This window comes from Misgurnus anguillicaudatus, chromosome 10 (assembly GCF_027580225.2).
Source record: "Misgurnus anguillicaudatus chromosome 10, ASM2758022v2, whole genome shotgun sequence".
In the NCBI taxonomy this organism is placed as follows: Eukaryota; Metazoa; Chordata; class Actinopteri; order Cypriniformes; family Cobitidae; genus Misgurnus; species Misgurnus anguillicaudatus.
In genome coordinates, this window is record NC_073346.2 from 19,025,798 (window position 1) to 19,046,563 (window position 20,766).

Here is a 20,766-nt window from a genome sequence, read left to right on the forward strand (position 1 = left end):
CATATTTTCAAAAAAAATGTCCCATTAATCTTAACCCTGTCTGGGAAACTCCCCATAAATGTTGAAAAATGTAAACTACTCTTTTTTTTGAAAGAGAATGATTATTAAAAAAATAAAATAAGAAATTTCGGTGGGTCCTAAATTATATGTGTAAAGTTTGGCAAGCCCTGCCATACAGTTTAACATGGGTGAGATGATAAAACTATTATTTTGACTCAGACTTAGTTTAAAGTTAAATATTTGTTTAAATTGGAAAAGGCTACATCTGGATCCATATTAAAAACATATGAATATTACTTTTTTAAAAGTGTGATGTGTAGATGAGCAGAATTAAAGGACATACTGCCTGGCAAAAGAAGACCAGATGTCCTATGAGTCAGATGAGCGAATGAGAACTGTGAAAAGAGGAAAAAGAGGGAGAAATGAGAGAAACTGATAGATGTAGAGAGTGAGGAAAGTGACTAAGTTGATGCGCCATGTGTGGAGGCAGAAACTCGTATGGATGAATCATATGTACACGTAAGAATCGTGCTGATGCTGCCACCCGGTGGTCGAATCCAAAAACGACACCATCACACCTGAATCCGTTTCACAATGAAAATACAACGTTTTCATGCGTTTTTCTCTCTACTGTTTTTATTCAGATGAGTGAAACACACTTTCAGTTACAAAAATGACTTTAAATGAACAACACTGTACAATGAACAAGCAAGTTATTTGTCAACTATTTTTTGGTTTCAGAGATAATTACACCGAAAGGCTAACCATAGGGAGGAAAAGAGAGAGAGACAGTAGAAAAGGAAGAAGGAACTTTTCAACCCAGGAAGAATTAAACTGGAAAGAAACCAATGAAAAGGGTAAAAACGTGACAACACACATCAAAATAGACACCCACATTCATCCACACTACCAAAATAACTGCATTTGTCAACTAGGAGTCCAGAGTGTGTAACATGCTTACATGAACATATGTACACACAGACAATGATGCACCCACACATGGTGAGCAGGGAACGTGGACAAATCACTAAGAAAAAAATAACCCAATCTTTCATCATCATGACACTTTCCCCCATATAATGAATAATTCAAAATATACATTTAATCATCATCATCATCATTATCAATGTATGTGTTGAGGTTATACTTTCAGAAACTGGGTTGCTAGGTGACCAGGGAACGAGACAAAAAATAGGATGTTAGTGTAGCTCTTTGGTTTAACTAGAAGTGTTTAAGTTCTTTGCTATATATTTATATATAAAAACAAAAAAACTTTTAAACACCTTTGGACTGAAGCTTTTCATGTTTATCTATACAGAGAAAGAAAACGAGTTAAGCAAGGTATCTAACTTGCACTTCTCTTAACCTGGTCAGACTTTGCTTGTTGTCGTCTTTATGCGAAATGTTCTCTAATACCGTATTAGATTCATATGTAGCAAATCCATCATAAACAGAAGAATCTGAGCATATTTTCAGAAAGTGTGTGTGTGTCGTGTTCGGTCTCAGAATGGGGTGTTGCTTTGGTATCATGCTCTGGGGATTCACACCATTAAGAGACTCCACACTTTAAATACACACTCCCTTACACTACAGCCATTGCATATCAACAGTTTTTAATTTTAAGATCCTGACTATAAAGGTGAAATAGACAGCGAGAGAAAGTTAAAGCAAGATATCTGCTGCATTTTAAGACATAAAATTTGTCACCTAGCAACAACAGTCACCACTTCCTCTAAGTCACCTGTCTGATTTATACAGTATATACATACACAATACAGGTACATATATATGTGTGTGTGTGTGTGTGTCACATCTTGCCCTGTGTTTGGTGACTGGAAAAGTGTTCCCAGTGGCTGGTGCAGGGCCGAGAAAGTGAACAGACCAGAGCGTTTTTGTTCATTACTGGCGTTCGTGAGCGCCTTCATCCGATCCCTTAGCTCTGGCCAATCAGAACGCTTCTTTCGGATGCAGCCCGCCTCTCGGTTTAAAGCATTCATCGATTTGGTTTGTCATTGAGGAACGTGAGGTATACGAGGAACTATCTCTCTTTCACACCCTCTACCCAAGAGACAAAACGACGGACACAAAAAATCAAAACAGAAATCGGAAAAAGAGGAGAAGTGAGGCAGAGAGGAAGATGGAGATACATTTCTGCTATCGTACAATACATATATTTTGCTGTATCCTCTCCCCCCTCCCGCGCTACGGAAACCCCTTTCACCCGAATACCTCCATCTTTTCTCTCCTAAAGTTTTTGGTTTTGTAGCTGTTTAAAGCTTTCAGGTCAAGGCTAACGGCAGCACTGCGCGCAACATCATCACAAGCGTGGTAGCCGTCACGACAGTAACCATAGCAACGCAACGAGTAACATCATCTTTGGTGAGACGGGTAGCTATGTGGAGATACAATGCGGGTATCTAAAAACAGGTGAGCTGTCTGGGCAAGATCTACAATTGTGATTATATAATCTCACCGTGGCAGTGCATGCTCGAACTCTTGAAGGTTACTGTTGTGAACGGACGCTACCGCAACATTTTGAAACGCAGTGCTGCTTTTTCCCCTGATAGGTTACCCCTCCACAGTCCAGTACAGCTACGGGGTTGAGAAGACGAGCGTCGACCCCTGTGCTGTTGCGGTCGGTCGATTAGGACCGACGGTTGCATTTGTCGATGGATTTGGTTCGAAAGGTTGCCTTGGCAAAGGAAGTTTACATTGTAATACAATCTGGTGCCTCAAACACACCCACTACAAAACAGCATTTGTAATATATTAAATAATAAATATAAAAAATTAGGAAACTCCAGCAAGAGGAGAATAAATAAAGAAACCGGGGGAGGAAGAAGACACAAAAACCCAAAAAAGAGAGATAGTGTGAATTTTTGGTCTATAAGTAAATAGCGACATTTTTTTCATCTTTTCACAAAGTTTATCTTCCATACATTAGCAATAAGTAAGCATAATAACATAGATCATTTACTACAAAATCTATAGAAGCACTAACCGACCCATTCTGACTATACGTTGACGCAAAGAACCGAGTTCATGTTAACCATCCCTCGTTCCTGCTACAGATTATAGCACAATATAAATACAACTGTACGGTCGTGGATGAGAATATGTAAATGGCGGAGTATCTGTTATTTGGTTCTCTTTAAAGCTTGCTTACTGTATATTTGGTTTCTTTGGATGCACTCGAGCGTGTGTTTATCCTGGTTAACTACTGAATGTTCACAGTATTGTTTCAACCACCTGATTAGAGTCTCTAACACAACTAGATAGGAACGAGTAGGGAACGTAAAAATGAGATTTCGGCAATACCTTTTTTCTCAAACGAAAGCACGCAAATTAAGAATTACAGCATCAACACGCACCGCATCGAAAAACCCCACGACAAGAGACAGACGGAACAAAAGACCGAAAAAAAATAACAACCCTTCCAACCCCCAAACAAACCCTAAACATCTATATCAGATGAGTTCAGTGAGGTCATCAAAGTTCCCGCCACCCAGGACCAGGAAGAGTTTGAATGACGGGAGGCAGAGGAAGGTGGATCTCAATTGTATCCCTTGCTACAAGGTTCTGGGTGACCTCGGTCCAGAAATGCATGAAGGGACGTTGTTACTCTCCGTTTATATTTGGTTTGGTTTTCCGTTCTGGGTTAGTGGAAGTTTGACTGGCTGTGAAGTTTGGTTTCATTTTTGGCTTGTAAAAAAGCAGAGAGGACTTCTGGCGTCTTCTTCACCGAGACATCTCCCATGTGTCTATAAGTGGGAGTGGCCACGGTGTGGGCACCTGATCGCTCCCTGCATCGTGTGTATGAATGAATCGCTTTGGTATTCAAACGGGAGCAGGTGAGTGATGGATGACAAATGGGATGAACATTATTGAGTATTTACACTTAACTAGAAGTATGAATACTCTTACAGAGAAAGAGAGACACATCCATGTCACAGGACTAAACACCCTGTACTCTACTTACTAATATGACATGAAATGATGATGATGATGACCATAAAAATAAAAAACCTGCTATGTTCTGTTAAATATGAGGCTGGAAAGAGGAAGGATTGGAGAATCTAGACAAGACGAAAACATGAAAGCATGGCTCAGATGTAGTCAAAACTAATGCTGAAAATAATTGTATTAACATGACACACAGCATGATTTTATGGCAGATGATAAGTTCTTGTGTCACTGGTCCTGGACGGTTGGCTATTTACAGGTCCTTTGGATAAAGCTTTTCCATCCGTATTTTTGGTGTTTGTTTTTGGCATTTGAGATTTTGGTATGCTTGTATTTTTTGTCATAGTGAGTCTCTTAAAGTTTCATTTGACTTTTTGGTATTTAGTACTCGGCGTGTCAGCTTCAAAGAGTTGAAGTTTATCCTTTGTTATTGTTGTACAACACAGTAGAAGTTTGTTTTTGGTGCAGACAGATTCCAAGGATCACTTTGTCCTCTTCACGCTGCGCTTTTTCTTCTTTGTTTTCTTATTAGTTATGTATTTGGCTGCGTCCTGCTAAGCCTTGCGGTGTTTTTTTGGTTTCGTAGTTCCTCCTCTTCCTTTCTCCCTCCATTCTGTCTCTCCATCTCTCCCCTCTTGTACTCAGTGTATTTTTGGCATCGGTAGAGTGGGAGAGAGGAAGAAAGAGCGTGTAAAAGAGAAACGGGAAGAAGGAGATCAAAAAGATGCTTTGGTTAACAGGTGAAGTTTCACCTTCTCCTCCTTTCCTCCTGTGATTGGCCAACGGGTAATGTCACTCAATTTTAGACCCTCCCATCGAGTGTGGGCTGTGTACCAAATCGCTGGAAGAGCAGGAAGAGGTGGGGCTTGAGCAAGGGGAAAGACTCATGCCGCCTGTAAATGGGAATGATGTTTTGGCTACTTGGCCCATAGCTGAACCGCCCAATCCCATTCCGGTGCCTGTCGCCATGGGCAACAGAGAGGTGTGGTTAAGGAAAAGGGAAGAGGGGAGACCTGCTCCTTGAGCCCCAGAACCACCCATTAAAACCTTGCTGCTGCCTTCAAGACTGGAAATGGGCAGCTGGCCACCACTGGCTGCTAGTGCTGTTAAAGACAGATAGGTGCAAATAGTTGGTACAGCATTCACTGTATTATTCTCAACATTAGCATGCATCGTGATCGGCTAGTATTGTGTAAAGTTACAGATGTTAGATGAAGGAGAATAAGAGTTTTAGCAAAGGTAGGACAACATAAACACTCGATCAGAAGTCTCAAATGAGGTGGCAGATGTTAATCAAACAGGACTACTCAACTTTGGAAAGCTTAGGGACCACGAAGCAAAACCCCATTTGCCTCAATGACTGCACTACCAATTTTTTTGTTACCACAGATCAGTTTTGATCAAGATTGAGATGAAAGGTATACATCTACTGTATACCATGTTGTGCAAATTATGCATTTAAGTCCCCCTGGGTTGTTCGTATTGAGTTGTTTTTATGATATCAGGTGCGTTCAAGTCACCTTTGTCAAAGCAAGATACCTTTAAAGGTATAGCGGAAGATTTTCTTTTTCCGGGTGGATCATCAAGACTATTGGTCATCCCAATTGTCAATTATTCTGGTGATATGTTGACGTAGTCGTCCCTAGGTTCGCTTTCTGCACAGGTGTATATGTGTGGTGGTCTACGGTTTCAACTATTCATTGAAGCTCACGTTCTCAACGTGTTTTTTCAAAATGTCTGAGGGTCGCAAGAGAAAAAGTGTCTACGAATTGTATGACAAGAAGAGAAAGGCCTCTGAAGAAAGAAACAAGACCAGAGTGTTTTTGGGAGACTATTTCACATGCTGGCGTGCGCTAAAAGCATAGGTTGGGCTCAAAAAATAAAATTACTGCTAGTAAAAGCTATGATTAGCGATGCTAGCCCTGGCACAAGTCACGAACCACCCAGACATGGTAAACATGCCGACAGCAACTTGTAAACGGTAAAGTGTTGCGCATGTCCGTTTTTTTTTTAAGTGGAGGGTGGTTCTTTTCAAAAATTCGTGAAAATCTCCCGCTATACCTTTAATGAATTTTCACGAAAATACAGCAAGGTTTGTTCATTGTCCAGAGGTATTCACGACTTTGTGGTGGCGTTCGTGCACGTTAATGTCATAAATACGATATATCCGTGATGCACTACATGATGTGACATTGCCTGGCAACCTTAAATAATCTACAATTACACTGTGTTTATATGGGGGGCGTGTTGAGTAGTTCTGTTTGACAGTAAAACATCTTTCCTAGTTTCGTTTACTATCTCACAAACCTTGGATAGTAGCTAGTGGGTTGTTTGCAAGAAAAGCTTGGTTCATTCCTGTGTTAACACCCCTCACCGCATTCCTGATTCACATATGACCACCCCGGAAAACATATAGACATCAAGAAAAGCAGAAGGGAAGAAAAGGGGAAAAGGGAAAGACAGGAAGCATTAGGAAGCATAGTTAAGGGTTAGCAAGAAGAACAAATCTTTTCAGAATAAACATTGCAATGCAGTTGCATAACAGCAGAAGACACATCAGTCTCTCTATTAATGTACTTAAATGCATTTCTTGTATTCTTACAGAGATTTAAACAGTTGACGTTGTCTTTAGTAAATGTAAACAAGTGGAACAGAAGTATTAGATCCGTTTATATGAAGCCTACTTGGGTGATTCTCACGAAATCCAGATTTAGAAGGTATCCAGCATTTTTTTTTGTACATATAAGATTAAGGTCTGAACTTACTTTATTTTTAGAGGATTTAAAAAATATTTCCTATAGAATTATTTACATTTTTTAGATTATTATTATAAAAATTATCATTACCGCAACATGATATTACATTAAATATATGCATTTACAAACTCATGTTTCGGTAATGAGAACTAAAAAGTTGTCTAGGTACTATGACAAACCAAACTGCTTACCTGGTAGCCATTTTGAGTGTCACAGTAAATTATGTCCCTTTTTTTTGAAAATGTTAGTTCACTGAGGGCTTAAACAATGATTGAAAATTGTTGCGGAGGATGAGAAAATTGGTCTTGGACACATTTATATTCCTTATTATTGCCTCTACATTTACCAATGATCAACAAATACCACATGTTTCTTTACTGTAAATGTTTATAGTGTAACATGCACTGAAGCTTTTTATTTTTTAGATTTTTTAGTTATAGATATTTCCATGTCAAAGAACCCAAATCTAGTCATAGACGTGTTGCGGTAATGAAAATTTTCCCCTTGAATGTAGAAAAAAACAACAAAATTGGTTTGTATGATGTCATTATAAATCATGTGCAAAATAGTACATGAAGAGATGTTTGTAACTGTATGCTTTTTATTTTGATACTCTTACTTTGCATTTACTTTTTTATAAAAATGTTTCATGACACCTCATAACTCTAATTTCGCAAGAATCACCCAATTGTGTAAATAACACCGTATATTATTAAGTGAAATTAAATATCTAAATTAATCTATAAACACACGTATGACATACATTGTCCCAACTCTTGATAAACGTGTTTGTGTGTGTGTGTGTGTGTGTGTGTGTGTGTGTGTGTGTGCATGTAAGTTTATATTGGTGTTTTGTGTGTGAGCACACACAGACTGCTTGCTGCATTCACCTCAAAGCCGCAGCAAAATCAGTGATGTAGTTTGAAACGTCGCCGTTCTTTTTATGCCAAGAACTGCGGATGACAAAATCACACACATAAAAATACATTTGCACACACACACACAAGCACTGCAGCGAACGTGACATTTGCTGAGCCATAAAGATGATGACTGTGACTACTATTGAGGGTTTACGTGCATGGATGAGAGAGTGAAACTCACCCTGCGTTTAGACTTAGTGTGCTGTGACTCGGAGGGGCAGGGCTGGTGTCACTGCGGGGAGGCGGGGTCACCGGAGATGGGGCGGAGCTTAAGGAAGGTCCACTTGGGGTCAGAGGGCAAACTGATGACATGGTGGTCACTGAAAAAGGGAAGATCAAACGCTGAGTATTTGTTATTATTTAGTAAAGTGTTTATGTAATAAACAGCTGTCCAGGTGTGCACCATACCTGCTGTACTGAGACTGGTCACTGTCTGGGATGGACCTTGACTGACCATCTGTAAAGAAAATGCAAGGAAGGACAAGAACATGATGTCACAGATCAAACAGAAAATATTCGGACGGTGAAAAAAAGAGGCAGGAGTCAAACACTGGAAAGCATGTGCTCTTTTGTGCATGTTTAAAGTTCCTTAGTTATGCAAAACTTTATAATTTAGGGAATACATAGGCATGCATGAGGTTGAATCCAATCCCCAATACTATTACAATAAACTATCTCTATGAAAGTAAAAATTACAATAATTGTGCTTTGAAATGTAAAGCAATGCAGTGTGGGTGAAACCACGTTCAGCATTAAATGGGAATGCATGGCTATCAATGTCTGCTCATGCAGGAACAGCCACTAGTGTCGTGGCATGGGGTTGTTTCAGGTGGAGGTGTGGCTCAAGGGTGCAAGCCGGGTCGTACCATGTGCGGGCTGTAGCAGGGGGGTTTGTGCGAGGTGGGCTGGGGTTGGCTGGGCAAGGGAGGGGTGGCACTGGAGGGGTTAATACGTTTCTCTTTCTGTCGGCGATTGCAGAACCAGACGCGGATCACCTCCTTCTCCATGTTGAGCTTCTCTGCGATGAGCAGGATTTCCTCTGAGGTAGGCTTCTGGTTCTGAGTGCAGAAAACACACCAAACTTCATCACAGGTTTCGATTAAGATTGATTGAGAATATTATTTATTTTTATTATTACTGTAGTCACTACCAATACCACTAAAACTCTCAATACCAGTTAAAAAACTGTATCCACTGTGTAGATTTTAAGCGGCATATAACGGTGAGACAGCACAGCTACCCCTCCCTTTCTAAACGCATAGTGCTACGGTAGCCGCCACAGGACAAACATGTCATTGTCTGAGAAAACGTAAAAACAAATCGCAATCTATAGAACAGTTTGTCCATTTACGGCTACTGTAAAACCTGCGGTTTATGTAGATAAAAACGGCTCAAAACAATAAAGTTACTATGTAAGGCCTTTTTACGCCCCTGATAATTTAGTTATGTATATTATATTGCATTTCTGTCTAGAGATATTCCTAAAAGTTACACAAAGTACCTTTAAAACTTAAAGGATTAGTCAAGTTTCTTAAAAAAAATCCAGATAATTTACTCACCACCATGTCATCCAAAATGTTGATGTCTTTCTTTGTTCAGTCGAGAAGAAATTATGTTTTTTAAGGAAAACATTCCAGGATTTTTCTCATTTTAATTGACTTTAATGGACCCCAACACGTAACAGTTTTAATGCATTAAAATTGGAGTTTTAACGGAGTTTCAATGGACTTTAAACGATCCCAAACCAGGCATAAGGGTCTTATCTAGTGAAACGATTGTCATTTTTGACAAGAAAAATAAAAAATATGCACTTTTAAACCACAATTTCTCGTCTAACTCCGGTCCTGTGACGCGTTAGCGCGACCTCATGTAATTGCGTACTGCAGTGGAAAGGTCACGTGTTACATATATGAAACGGACATTTGCAGACCACTTTAAAACAATAAACTGACACAATAAGATTAATTGGTATCATTCGACATACAACAACGTCGGAACGGTCCTCTTTCTCCACACTTGTAAACACTGGGGCGTAGTTTCAATACGTCATCCGTGACCTCTTAACGTGATGACGTATTACGTGAGGTCGCGCTGGCGCATCACATGACCGGAGATATACGAGAAATTGTGATATAAAAGTGCATATTTTTTATTTTTCTTGTCAAAAATGACAATCGTTTCGCTAGATAAGACCCTTATGCCGCGTTTAGAGTCCTTTTGAAACTGCAATTTTAAACTGCATTAAAACTGCTACGTGTTGGTGTCCATTAAAGTCCATTAAAATGAGAAAAATCCTGGAATGTTTTCCTGAAAAAACATAATTCTTCTCGACTGAACAAAGAAAGATATCAACATTTTGGATGACATGGTGGTGAGTAAATTATTTGTATTTTTTTAAGAAAATGGACTAATCCTTTAAATATAAAAATATAACAGATGTTAATACATAAAACATAATAGTTTTTATCTTTAATTAGTATTAAAACAATAAATGAATTTGATTGTTCATACATGCAGCTGCATTACCTAAGTGCTCTTCCCTTAAAATAATAATAGTAATAATTTGTGGTCAAAGACAGTATTACTGGTATTGTTGACATCAGCAGTAGTAAATGTTTCAAATTAAGTCACGTTTTCTGACCGTGATGAAGCTGCGTTCCAAAGCGACACGGACGTTGGTCTCAATGCTGGTGCGTTTCTTCCTGCGCCGTCCTGGAATGCCGTCATAGCCGAGAGATGGAGAACAGAGAGCGCTGGGACTTGGCAGGGTACTGTCCATTGACATTGTCTCTGTGCAAACAAGTAATAAAAGCTTTAAAATCACAGCCCCCGCCCATGATACTTCATCTTTATATTCATATAATTCATATTCAGTCTTTGTGAATGTTCAAGTTTATGCTATTAGTGTATGCACGGGACATGATACTGTAAGCTTTGGGTTAAAGTAGAGGCTGTAAAATTCAATCAGTTGTTTACCTGCATCGTTGAGCCACTTCTCCAGCAAGGGTTTGAGTTTGCACATGTTCTTGAAGCTGAGATTGAGTGCCTCAAATCGGGAGATGGTGGTCTGACTGAAATCATTCCCATAAAGCTTCCCCATGGCCAGTCCCACATCACCCTGTATAGAAGAATAATGTAACAGTTAGAAAGTAAAAAAAAAAACAATGGTTTTGAGTGTGTGTGTGTGTGTGTGTGTGTGTGTGTGTGTGTGTGTGTGTGTGTGTGTGTGTTCACGTGTTTGTGTACCTGTGTAAAGCCCAATTTGATTCTTCTCTGTTTGAATGTGCGGGCAAATTGCTCCAGTTCCTCCAGGTCACTTGGTTCCTCAGAATGTGAGGTCACTGGAGTTCCTGTGCTCTCCGCAACCTTTTCTCTCTGTAAAACCAAAGTCATACAAATCCAACATGAGTGCTTATCATCAGATTTAAAGGTGCCAAAGAATGCATTGAAATATGTTAAACTGTTCTTTAATATTTACATAGAAGATATGTAACTTTCTTAAGTGCAAAAATTATCCAAAAATGTTTTACATGTCCATTTACAACCCTATGATTTTCCTTTGAATGAAATGGTCTTGCCCTATTTGGAAGGGTCATGAATAATAATGTTGAGCTCTGCTCTGATTGGCTCTGCTTTGAGGCTAATGCCAGTAGCTCACATTAGTAAACATGTTGGGGGCATACATCTCGACTGTTACATATACTGTTAAAGGACAAGTTCGGTATTTTACACTTAAAGCCCTGTTTTCAGATTGTTTATGGTGAAATAGAACGATTTTGACTGAAATTTCGACATATGCGGCTGCCCCGAGAATTTTCTGGTGTTTGTGTTTCACCTCACACCTCTACAATGGGTTTAATGGTGCACTGGAACAATCCTTCCTAAAATGCATTAAACTTTCGTTTACAAAGACGTGAAACTCACGAGTGGTCAGGGGTGTTCACTGATATGCTCACACAAAAATTGCTGCAAAAGATGCTTTCCAACAGCTGTTTTAGCATTCGTTGTTAACTTGTGGACCTATTTTTCCAAACGCCTCACACCCGTATATTCTTCCGTTGAGAGCTTGAATAACAGACAATCCAGCCCAGGTGGTGACGCTAATCCGCCATTGCCAATTGCAAGAATACAAACAAAGTTCCCGGCGCGGAGTAATACCGTACCTCACAGCACATCTAATACAAGTCAATGGAGTTGGCAAAAACTACGATAAAACCTGTTGGAATGCGCATTTTGCAGCGATTTTGTGTGAGCATACCAGTGAACACCCCTGACCACTCTGTGAGTTTCACGTCTTTGTAAACGAAAGTTCAATGCATTCTAGGAAGGACCGCTCCAGCGCACCACCAAACCCACCGCAAAGGTGGGAGGCGAAACACAAACACCCAAAAATTCTCGGGGCAGCCGCACATGTCGAACTTCAGTCAAAACCGTTCTATTTCATCATAAACAATCTGAAAACAGGGCTTTAAGTGTAAAATACCGAACTTGTCCTTTAATATATGTATTTGGATTTGAATAGAGCCGTGTTACCGCTTTCTGACATTTTTTTAATAAAACAACCCTCTCCTTCTTCTTCTTCATTGAATAACTCCTCTCCCGGGGGATCACAGGATAGTAAAGTGTCCATTGAAATAAAAGTGTGTAATGTCTTTAAAGTCAATTTTTAAAGAGTTGTAAATGGCAGTAACCGATGTTTACTTTTTTGTGCAAACTTCTTAATTCACGTCTTAATTATTAAGGTGGATTTTGGGATTGACAGTCATGCGGGGAAAGTGTGTCACATGTCCCATTGTGGCAGCTCTCTGGCGTAGTGAGTGGCATTGGGTGGATTTCTTTCACTTTAGTGAAAATGGTAAAATACTGTCGCTCCACCGCAAGTGCGGTGCAGGTGTGGAAAAGAACATATAGAAAATGCATTGGTTAATTTGACGGGATAATTTCCTTTACATTGACAAATAGTGCTATTTACAAAAGAGGGTGCAACATGATCTCGGTTTGAATGTTAATCTAGTCTAAAACCGAGCATACTTGTGATGCTGTACCTGTGCTTGAAGACTAAGTCTGGGCTGAGCGGCCAGCAGGCTTCCTTGGTTTTGCTGAGGTAGTGGAATTAGATTTGGTGTTGATAGCAGCCCTGAAACATACATATACAACCTTAAAATACAATTATCATCATTAAAAGAAGCAGGTCTGACTTACTTTAAAAGGACAGTTCACCCAAAAATGACAAATCTGTCATCATTTACTCACTCTAATGTTGTTACAAACCTGTACACATTTCTTTGTTTTAATGAACACAAAGGAAGATATTTTGAGGAATGTTTGTAACCAAACCGATCAGAACCCCTATTGACTTCCATAGTAGTCTTTTTTCCTATTTTTGAAGTTAATGGGGCTTCTGGTCGGGTACAAACATTTCTTTTCCAAACATTGTTTTTTGATTCACTATTTCTTTTGAAATATCTTAAAAAAAAACTACCAATGTGTATGATTTCTTTTTGTTCTAACCGGCTTGTGCCATGCCAAGATACTTGAAAGATTACTTGAAGGATACTTAAAAATCCAGATAATTTACTCACCCCCATGTCATCCAAAACGTTAATGTCTTTCTTTGTTCAGTCGAGAAGAAATTACGTTTTTTTAAGAAAAGCAATCCAGGATTTTTCTCAGTTTAATAGACTTAATAGACCCCAACAGTTCACAGTTTAAATGCAGTTTAAAATTGCAGTTCCAACGCAGCTTCAAAGGGCGCTAAACTATCCCAAAAGAGGCATAAGGGTCTTATCTAGCAAAAACGATTGTCATTTTCGGCAAGAAAAATAAAGAATATGCACTTTTAAACCACAACTTCTTGTCTTGCACCAGCCGTGTGATGCGCCAGCGTTACCTCACGTAATGCGTCATCATGTCAAAAGGTCACATATGACGTATGCGAAACTACCGCTCCAGTGTGAGTAAAGAGGACGGTTCAGACATTGTTGTATGTGGAATGATATTAACTAATGTCTTTGTGTCAGTTTATTGTTAAAATGGTCTGCAAATGTGCGTTTCAAATATGTTACGTGTGACCTTTCGACGTGCTTACACAATTACGTCATGCTGGCGGATCAGACGGCTGGTGCAAGACAAGAAGTTGTGGTTTAAAAGTGCATATTTTTGGTTTTGCTAGATAAGATCCTTGTGCCTCCTTTGGGATCGTTTAGGGCCCTTTGAAGCTGCATTGAAACTGCAATTTTTAACTGCATTTAAACTGTGAACTAGCCTTTTAAATTTAGAAAAATCCTGGAATGATTTCCTCAAAAAGAAGAGAACAACAAAGAAAGACATCAACATTTTGCATGACATGGGGGTGAGTAAATTATCAAGATTTTTTAAAGAAAGTGGAGTAATCCTTTAACCACACCATGGATCTCTATTACACATCAATATTGTGTGTACTTTCAGTGTGCTTTCACTGAACAGAGAAAAAAATATTTGCTACTTGAAACATAAAGTACATTAAACCTTTTTTTTTTTGCATAATATTCCACTATGGGGTACCCTTTTAAAAAATGTATTTTGTAGCTTGTGTGTTTATAATGCACCATGGACATGGTGTAACCAAAGTTTCATAAGAGTTTCATAAGACGTGTTATTAGAAAGTCACCTTGCTGCCCTTGTTGTGTTTGTGGTAATAGAAACTGAGCAGGTGAAGGCAGAGTGTGTCCTGGAACAAGAACCAACTGCTGAAGCTGCAACAGCTGCTGAATGTCCTGAAAGACAGAGATGTTTTTAGTCTAGATAATGACTATTTCTTCAATACTGTACTGCATGTGCTCCTAGTATCATTTCAGTTTCATCGCCACCCCTCTCTCACAGGTCAGCATCATGATTAGCTGTACCTGGGCAGTGAGCTGGATTGGCTGAGATAGAGGGAGCTGGTGAGGAGGGGGCGGGACGGAGGCGGCGTTTTGCTCTTGTGTGCTCTGCGATTGGCCGTGTGACTGCGATTGAGCTGCCTGCTGATTGGCCTGCTGCTGTGCTTGCTGTTGATTGGCCGCGTGGGCTGCATGTGACTGCTGCACAGCTGCGGCGAGGAGCTGCGCCTGCTGTAAGAGCAGCTGCTGTTGTGCAGGCAAGAGTGCAGTCAACTAGAGAACAGAGAGAGAGAGAGAGAGAGAATGCCAGACACAGAGAGAAAAGAAGAAGCGAATGAAAGAATGCACATTTAAAGCAAGCAGGCTGATGCAGGGACTGCAGGCAACACACATAAGCACACGCAAATGATTATATGAAGTTGTAGTTGAATGGTCGTCTTACTCCTGCAAGCTGGCCGCCAGCTAGCATCAGCTGTGTGTGGGAAAGGGCCGTCTGAGCGGATGTAGTTTGTACAGGAGCTGGAGACATTTCACCACAATCCTCCACTTTAGCCTGAGACACAGACACATTTATGAGCTATGTGAGAAAAAGTGAGGATGATCATATCAAAAAGCACTTCCTGCTGAAAAGAGTAACATTGCTAATCTACAGCATCACACTGCGAAAATGGATATCTTGCTTAGTATTTTATATCTTGTTTTCATCAACATGACCTTAGATTTAAAGGCTTGTTTTCTTAAAATATATATATATATATATATCCGAATTAAGTGAGTTTGTGCTTAAAACAAGTATAAAATCTGCCAGTGTGGTACGAGAAGCAAAACTGAATTAAGTACCTTTCCTATTATGAAAGTAAATGGGCTCCACAAACGGTGTGGTTTAAAAACATTTCTTAAAATATCTTTGTGTTTATCAGAACAAAGAAATTTTTGCTGGTTTGTAACAACATGAGAGTGAGTAAATGATGACAGAATTTTCATTTTTGGGTGAACTATCCATTTAAAGGAAAACACCACAATTTTTTAAATATTTTACTATGTTCTTACCTCAACTTAGACAAATTAATACATACCTATCTTTTTTCATTGCATGCACTTTTAATCTGTGTACAGCACCTAATGTGTAAGCATTTAGCCTAGCCCCATTCATTCCTTAGGATCCAAACAGGGATGAATTTAGAAGCCACCAATCACTTCCATGTTTTCCCTATTTAAAGACTGTCACATGAGTAGTTACACGAGTAAGTATGGTGGCACAAAATAAAACTTTTGTTTGGAGCCATAGGAATGAATGGGGCTAGGCTAAATGCTAACACATTTACGAAGTGCTGTACAAAGATTAAAAGTGCACGTGTTGAAAAAAGATAGGTATGTATTAATTCATCTAAGTTGAGGTAAAAACGTAGTAAAATATTGAAAAACGGTGGTGTTTTCCTTCAAGATTTCCTTCAAGAGAGCATTTTGTATTTGTACTACAAAAGTATACAAAAAATTAAAATACTAAATAAGAAATTCATTTTTTTCACTGCAAAAACTGTAAAACTTTCTCGATCAAAGACATCTATAACATGTAAATTACTTAGTAACAGATCAAATACATTTACAGTATGTTTAAATACCTTGTTGGCATTGCTCAGTGTAGGGGAAAGGGAGAAGGGATTGATTTTCATCGACTGAACCTGTTGAAGAGAAATGTCCAGATTACAGTCTAGATTAAAGATAAAACCTTCGCCTGCCACAAATGTCACACTTAAGTATGATGTAAAATAACTTGGGTTTTGTTGTAGTAATAAACTATGGACCGAGGAACATTTTGCCTATGTGTATTTGTCTTTTACTTACCTGATTATTAGAATCTGAGCCATTTCTCTCTGAGTCTGAGAGACAAAACAGAGATAGAAAAGTTAATGTTATTCAGGGGCAAATCATATATATATAAAAATCCTCTTAATAACAGAGTCCAGACTATAACACAGCTGCAGTTCACCTGTGCTCTCCATCGGAGAGTCTGCTGCTGGATTCTCAACCTCTACTGGTTTTGACATTCTGATATCTGTGAAAGCGAAAGAGAGAGAGATAAAGTGATTATCTGTTTCGACAGGCTGATTTATTTCATCGGAAACTTTGCAATGCACAACAAATAAAATGGTATTGGCAGATGACCTTGATATTTCTAAATATGTGTTTTGCTTTTTCTATCCTTGTTCTTATTTCAGATGCCTGTAATAAGAAAAAAGACTATTTTTGAGGAAGTATATATTTTTTCAAACAAGCGGGATCTGTGTGTGATCAATCAAACTAATAGTCATCATAGATGCGTCACTTATTTAACTGTAGCCAACCTCATGGGGCCGTCCCCGTAGAGCCCCTCAGCGCAGAGAGAAAAACAAAAACTACTTGTGTGTGAAATGTATTGTGGCTTATACAATTTATAATAATATTTTTTAGATTTAGCTTTTAGAGTTTCATAAAATATAAATTCTGGCACTAAATGTATAAAAAATAAACTAAATAGAATGAACACAAAACATCCATACATACACTATAAAAATGCAGCATTCAAACAACTTGGTTTCGCAAGTCAATTCAACCTACTATTTTAAGTTTGGGGTTGTGATAAGTAGTCATAATTTATAAAATCAAGTTAAAATTGTTAAAGTAACATAAAAAATATATGTTGATTTGATAAAAATGTTGCATATTTTTTACAGTGATACAAAAGACAACTGTACAGACGTGTATGTTTCTGATAAAGATAAGGGGTATAATTTTGTAGACACACACACACAGAGAGAGAGAGAGAGAGAGAGAGAGAGAGAGAGAGAAACACACTCACTTCCCTTTTGTGAAAAAATGCAAATAAACCCAACGACTGACTAATAATATCACCCACCTGCATGTGCTGCTATCTCTCTCCTGCTCTGATCAATCTGTCCCACACCAACCCTTCATTTATTCCTTCAACAATATTTCATATCTGGCTACTACATTAAACAATGATACTGATCGTTAATATCAAACTCCAGGGGGCAGTAGAGCATAAGTTTTCTTCACGGACATTCGAAACACGAAAAGCTTGGTTTACTACATTTTAAAAACCCCAGAGAAAGTTAACCAGATTTTACTAATATCAGTTGTGTAACTGGTGTAAAAGCCACCAAAATGCTGAAGAATTGCCGACTTCCTCTGACACTCCAATCCAGTGTCCAGTTAATAAAAGGAAGTAAATAGGAAACCCCCTTTGAAATCTGCAAATGCAGAGAAAATACTTCATTCTGGGTTTCCACACAACATCCTATACTGGCAAAATGATACTATAATAGTTTAGGCCGAAAATTCAAGAATATTTTTTTGATTACGTAACGTGACTGAACGGTGAGTGAGTTTGGATGGCATCATTTGTCCCATTAAAAAAAACAGAGATCCATAAATATATAAGGCTGTTTATTAATGATCTTCAAATCAAAACTTCCCAGCATTGATTTAAAGCCAAGAGGTCTCGCATTTATGCACGGCATGCAAACTAATTTGACTTTGTAGATTCATAATGAATGTGCCTTATAAGCATTGCAACGGTATTTATTTTATTATTCATTTAGAACAGTTTGTGTGAATGTACAGTTCATCATTTATATGAAGTTAATATGAAGGGTGTTTGATGGTTTGGTGTCAATGTCTCACTTCCCTCTGCGTTTCCCCTAAGGCTAGAGCAAGCACAATGTGTTAAACCAAACCTTTACAGCTATTAATACACACCACACACACACACATACACACACAAACACACACGTACGCACAATAAATGTCGTGAATGCTGCTATACCATCTTAATACAGTAGCTTACACATGCAGTTTAATTTCTAAACTTACACATTAACTTCTCCATTTTATAACTTCTGTATTAATAGGATATATTAAAACCAGATCTGCGTTTCTAATTATAAAACTGAAATAAATATGCTTACACGCTGCCTGCACATACTGTAAATGAGAACCAACCCCGGTTATTGTAGTGCATACTAAATGCAGCAAAACGTCTTCATTTTGAAATAGGGCAGACTAACACAAATACAGATTTCCTGTCTTAATGTCTGTGTTAACCTCATAATATCCTATTTTACCACACAATGTCAGTTAGCTTGGGGTGAGTCTGTCCATGTGGTGTCAATAATCAATAACATAGTTTATAGCCAATGCATCTGTAATTAGTCAAGAAAGATAGACAGGAACCAGAGCGATCATATTTCTTGTATAAGTCTATCTCTTTAATGTCATCATTGTGCTCAGCTTTTTTAATTGATATAAAGGTGGCATGGACTACATATGATTGTTGCCTAAAAAATGTTTATAAGGCCAAATATTTAGCGATGACTATATGTCCAGACTAGAAAACACCTGCTGGTACTTCTCAAGGTAGCATTCGTACTCAATCTACGTTCACAGTCTGTCTTAGCAAGCATCATACTATATTACTTCAGTCATTTCTCTCAATAGTCCAGAGTGTTTCGGCATGTGTTATTATATAGCAGTTCTTCAGTCTGGCAGGCCAAAAGTTGTCATAATGAGAACTCTTGCCTTTTGAGTGTGGAGCTGAAAGTGGCTTCGCAAGGTCAAAGATGCAGCTGGTAGCTGGAGTAAAGGGGAAACCCATAAAGAAGATTGTAGTGGGTTTCCCTGAGGGTCACTCACACTTCATGTAGCCCGTATTTCATCACCTCTTCTATAATGGAGGTAGCAGGTCATAAAGCATTGTTTTCCTTTTAAGGTTGCATATTTATACTGTTTTTAAAAGCTGAGCTCTGTGTGTTTAGGTAAGTTTTGTCCATGTGTGTGTAAAACTTTTGTGGACACGTATGTAAAAATATTTCGATTCAGTTAATGCAGTGATATTACCCTCATTTTAGTGAATTTAATAAATGTAATTTAAAATATCAGCAATTAATTTACAGTCCCCGCATGTCAGATCACTAACCAGTTCTTTCAATAAATTGAATACCTACAATGCAATGTGGCAGTTTGTAATATTTATTTACTCTTCCAGAGACTTTCTAGAAATAACTTCAAAATCCCAAATCTTTAGGATCTGAAAATGAGGTTAAGGTGGCCGAGTCAACCACATGAAGAAGTGTGGAAATCACAGGATTGAATAAGGAGATACCAAAGAAGCTACTCCAAAAAACTACCAGAATGTGAAAATGAGCTTAAAATAAAGCTGACTGCTAAAAATCAAGTGATGCCCGTGTTGCAAATGGACTGGATTGAAAGTACTACCTTAAAATACTACTTTACTTTTCTGAGAAACGAAGATTTGGAGGAAGTTTGTCTTTTAGCAGGACAATGATCTCTTAGTCAATCAGAAGCAAAAAGGCGAATGTCCTACAATGACCCAATCAATTTGCAATTCAAATATGATGCACTATTTGAAATTGCAGTTCATAACCAATTTAAGTTATCTATAGGCCTAAAAAAATCCACACAAAAGGGTAAACATGGTAACATTACAGCGGCTCCAAAAAAGAAAAAGTACAAACGCTAAAATGCACCAAATGTATAGATTCTGCTTAGTGCAAATTGTGTGCATTTCTTTTTACATTTTCTTTCTTTTTAAACATCAACGGTACTGAAATAATAAAGATAACTTTGAGTTTCAGAACAACACATTCAGTAAATTTACTAAAACGGTCGGAATTCAAATTAAATGTAATTCTTCACTGTATTGTAAACTCTTAAAAAATTAAAAGCTGTATATATATTTTTTCAATTCAGAAACGTTAGCCTTCGTATAACTCTCTTTACTTTTCTATGCTGACCTTCTCGGTCTGATGAACTCAAACGCACCTGCCACACTGTCCTGCATTTCTAATGAATTCATGTTATAAACTGACGAAAGACCAACCTGGCAACCACACAGATGCTGGAGACACATACCTGGCAACCACATATGAGAATAATCCATAGATGCCACAGTCTTTGTCATGTTGAGTGATATATGTGCACTTGTTAAGTGAGGTCCTCTGCTCTGTCTTCCTCTCACGCATGCAGTCTCTTTCTCTCTTTCTCTCTCTGTTTCACTCTCAGTGGCTTCTCTTTGACTCTCAGTATGTGGCCAGAAGGAGGAACAAACTGATAATAAGTGGGAGGAACTCTCCACTCCTCCTTCTCTCCTCCCTCCGTCACCTCCTTTCTACGCTGTACCCACCCACACCTTCACCCCCTTCTGTGCCTCCACTTCCTGACCCTGAGAGCAACACAGCAGCATGTCAA

General features: G+C 38.6%; 1 protein-coding gene across 6 annotated transcripts in view; it reads right to left on the minus strand.

The window, feature by feature from the left end:
- Positions 1-608: 608 nt before the first annotated feature.
- pou2f2b (POU class 2 homeobox 2b) overlaps positions 609-20,766 on the minus strand; it is a 45,680-nt gene continuing 25,522 nt past the window's right edge. The window contains exons 2-18 of one of the 6 annotated variants that reach the window (XM_055210605.2): positions 20,431-20,740; positions 16,490-16,555; positions 16,345-16,379; positions 16,122-16,181; positions 14,942-15,052; positions 14,524-14,772; positions 14,289-14,394; positions 12,685-12,776; positions 10,886-11,014; positions 10,616-10,757; positions 10,281-10,429; positions 8,506-8,697; positions 8,048-8,096; positions 7,821-7,959; positions 7,610-7,672; positions 6,271-6,344; positions 609-5,066 (exon numbers count right to left, since the gene is read on the minus strand). In XM_055210605.2, the coding sequence (XP_055066580.2) occupies positions 4,756-5,066; positions 6,271-6,344; positions 7,610-7,672; positions 7,821-7,959; positions 8,048-8,096; positions 8,506-8,697; positions 10,281-10,429; positions 10,616-10,757; positions 10,886-11,014; positions 12,685-12,776; positions 14,289-14,394; positions 14,524-14,772; positions 14,942-15,052; positions 16,122-16,181; positions 16,345-16,379; positions 16,490-16,555; positions 20,431-20,479 (2,016 nt within the window). In that variant the 5' untranslated portion in view covers positions 20,480-20,740 and the 3' untranslated portion in view covers positions 609-4,755. Of the gene's footprint in view, positions 5,067-6,270; positions 6,345-7,609; positions 7,673-7,820; positions 7,960-8,047; positions 8,097-8,505; positions 8,698-10,280; positions 10,430-10,615; positions 10,758-10,885; positions 11,015-12,684; positions 12,777-14,288; positions 14,395-14,523; positions 14,773-14,941; positions 15,053-16,121; positions 16,182-16,344; positions 16,380-16,489; positions 16,556-20,430; positions 20,741-20,766 lie in introns of those variants that run through there. The other 5 variants (XM_055210603.2, XM_055210607.2, XM_055210606.2 and 2 more) reach the window with 5 other exon arrangements.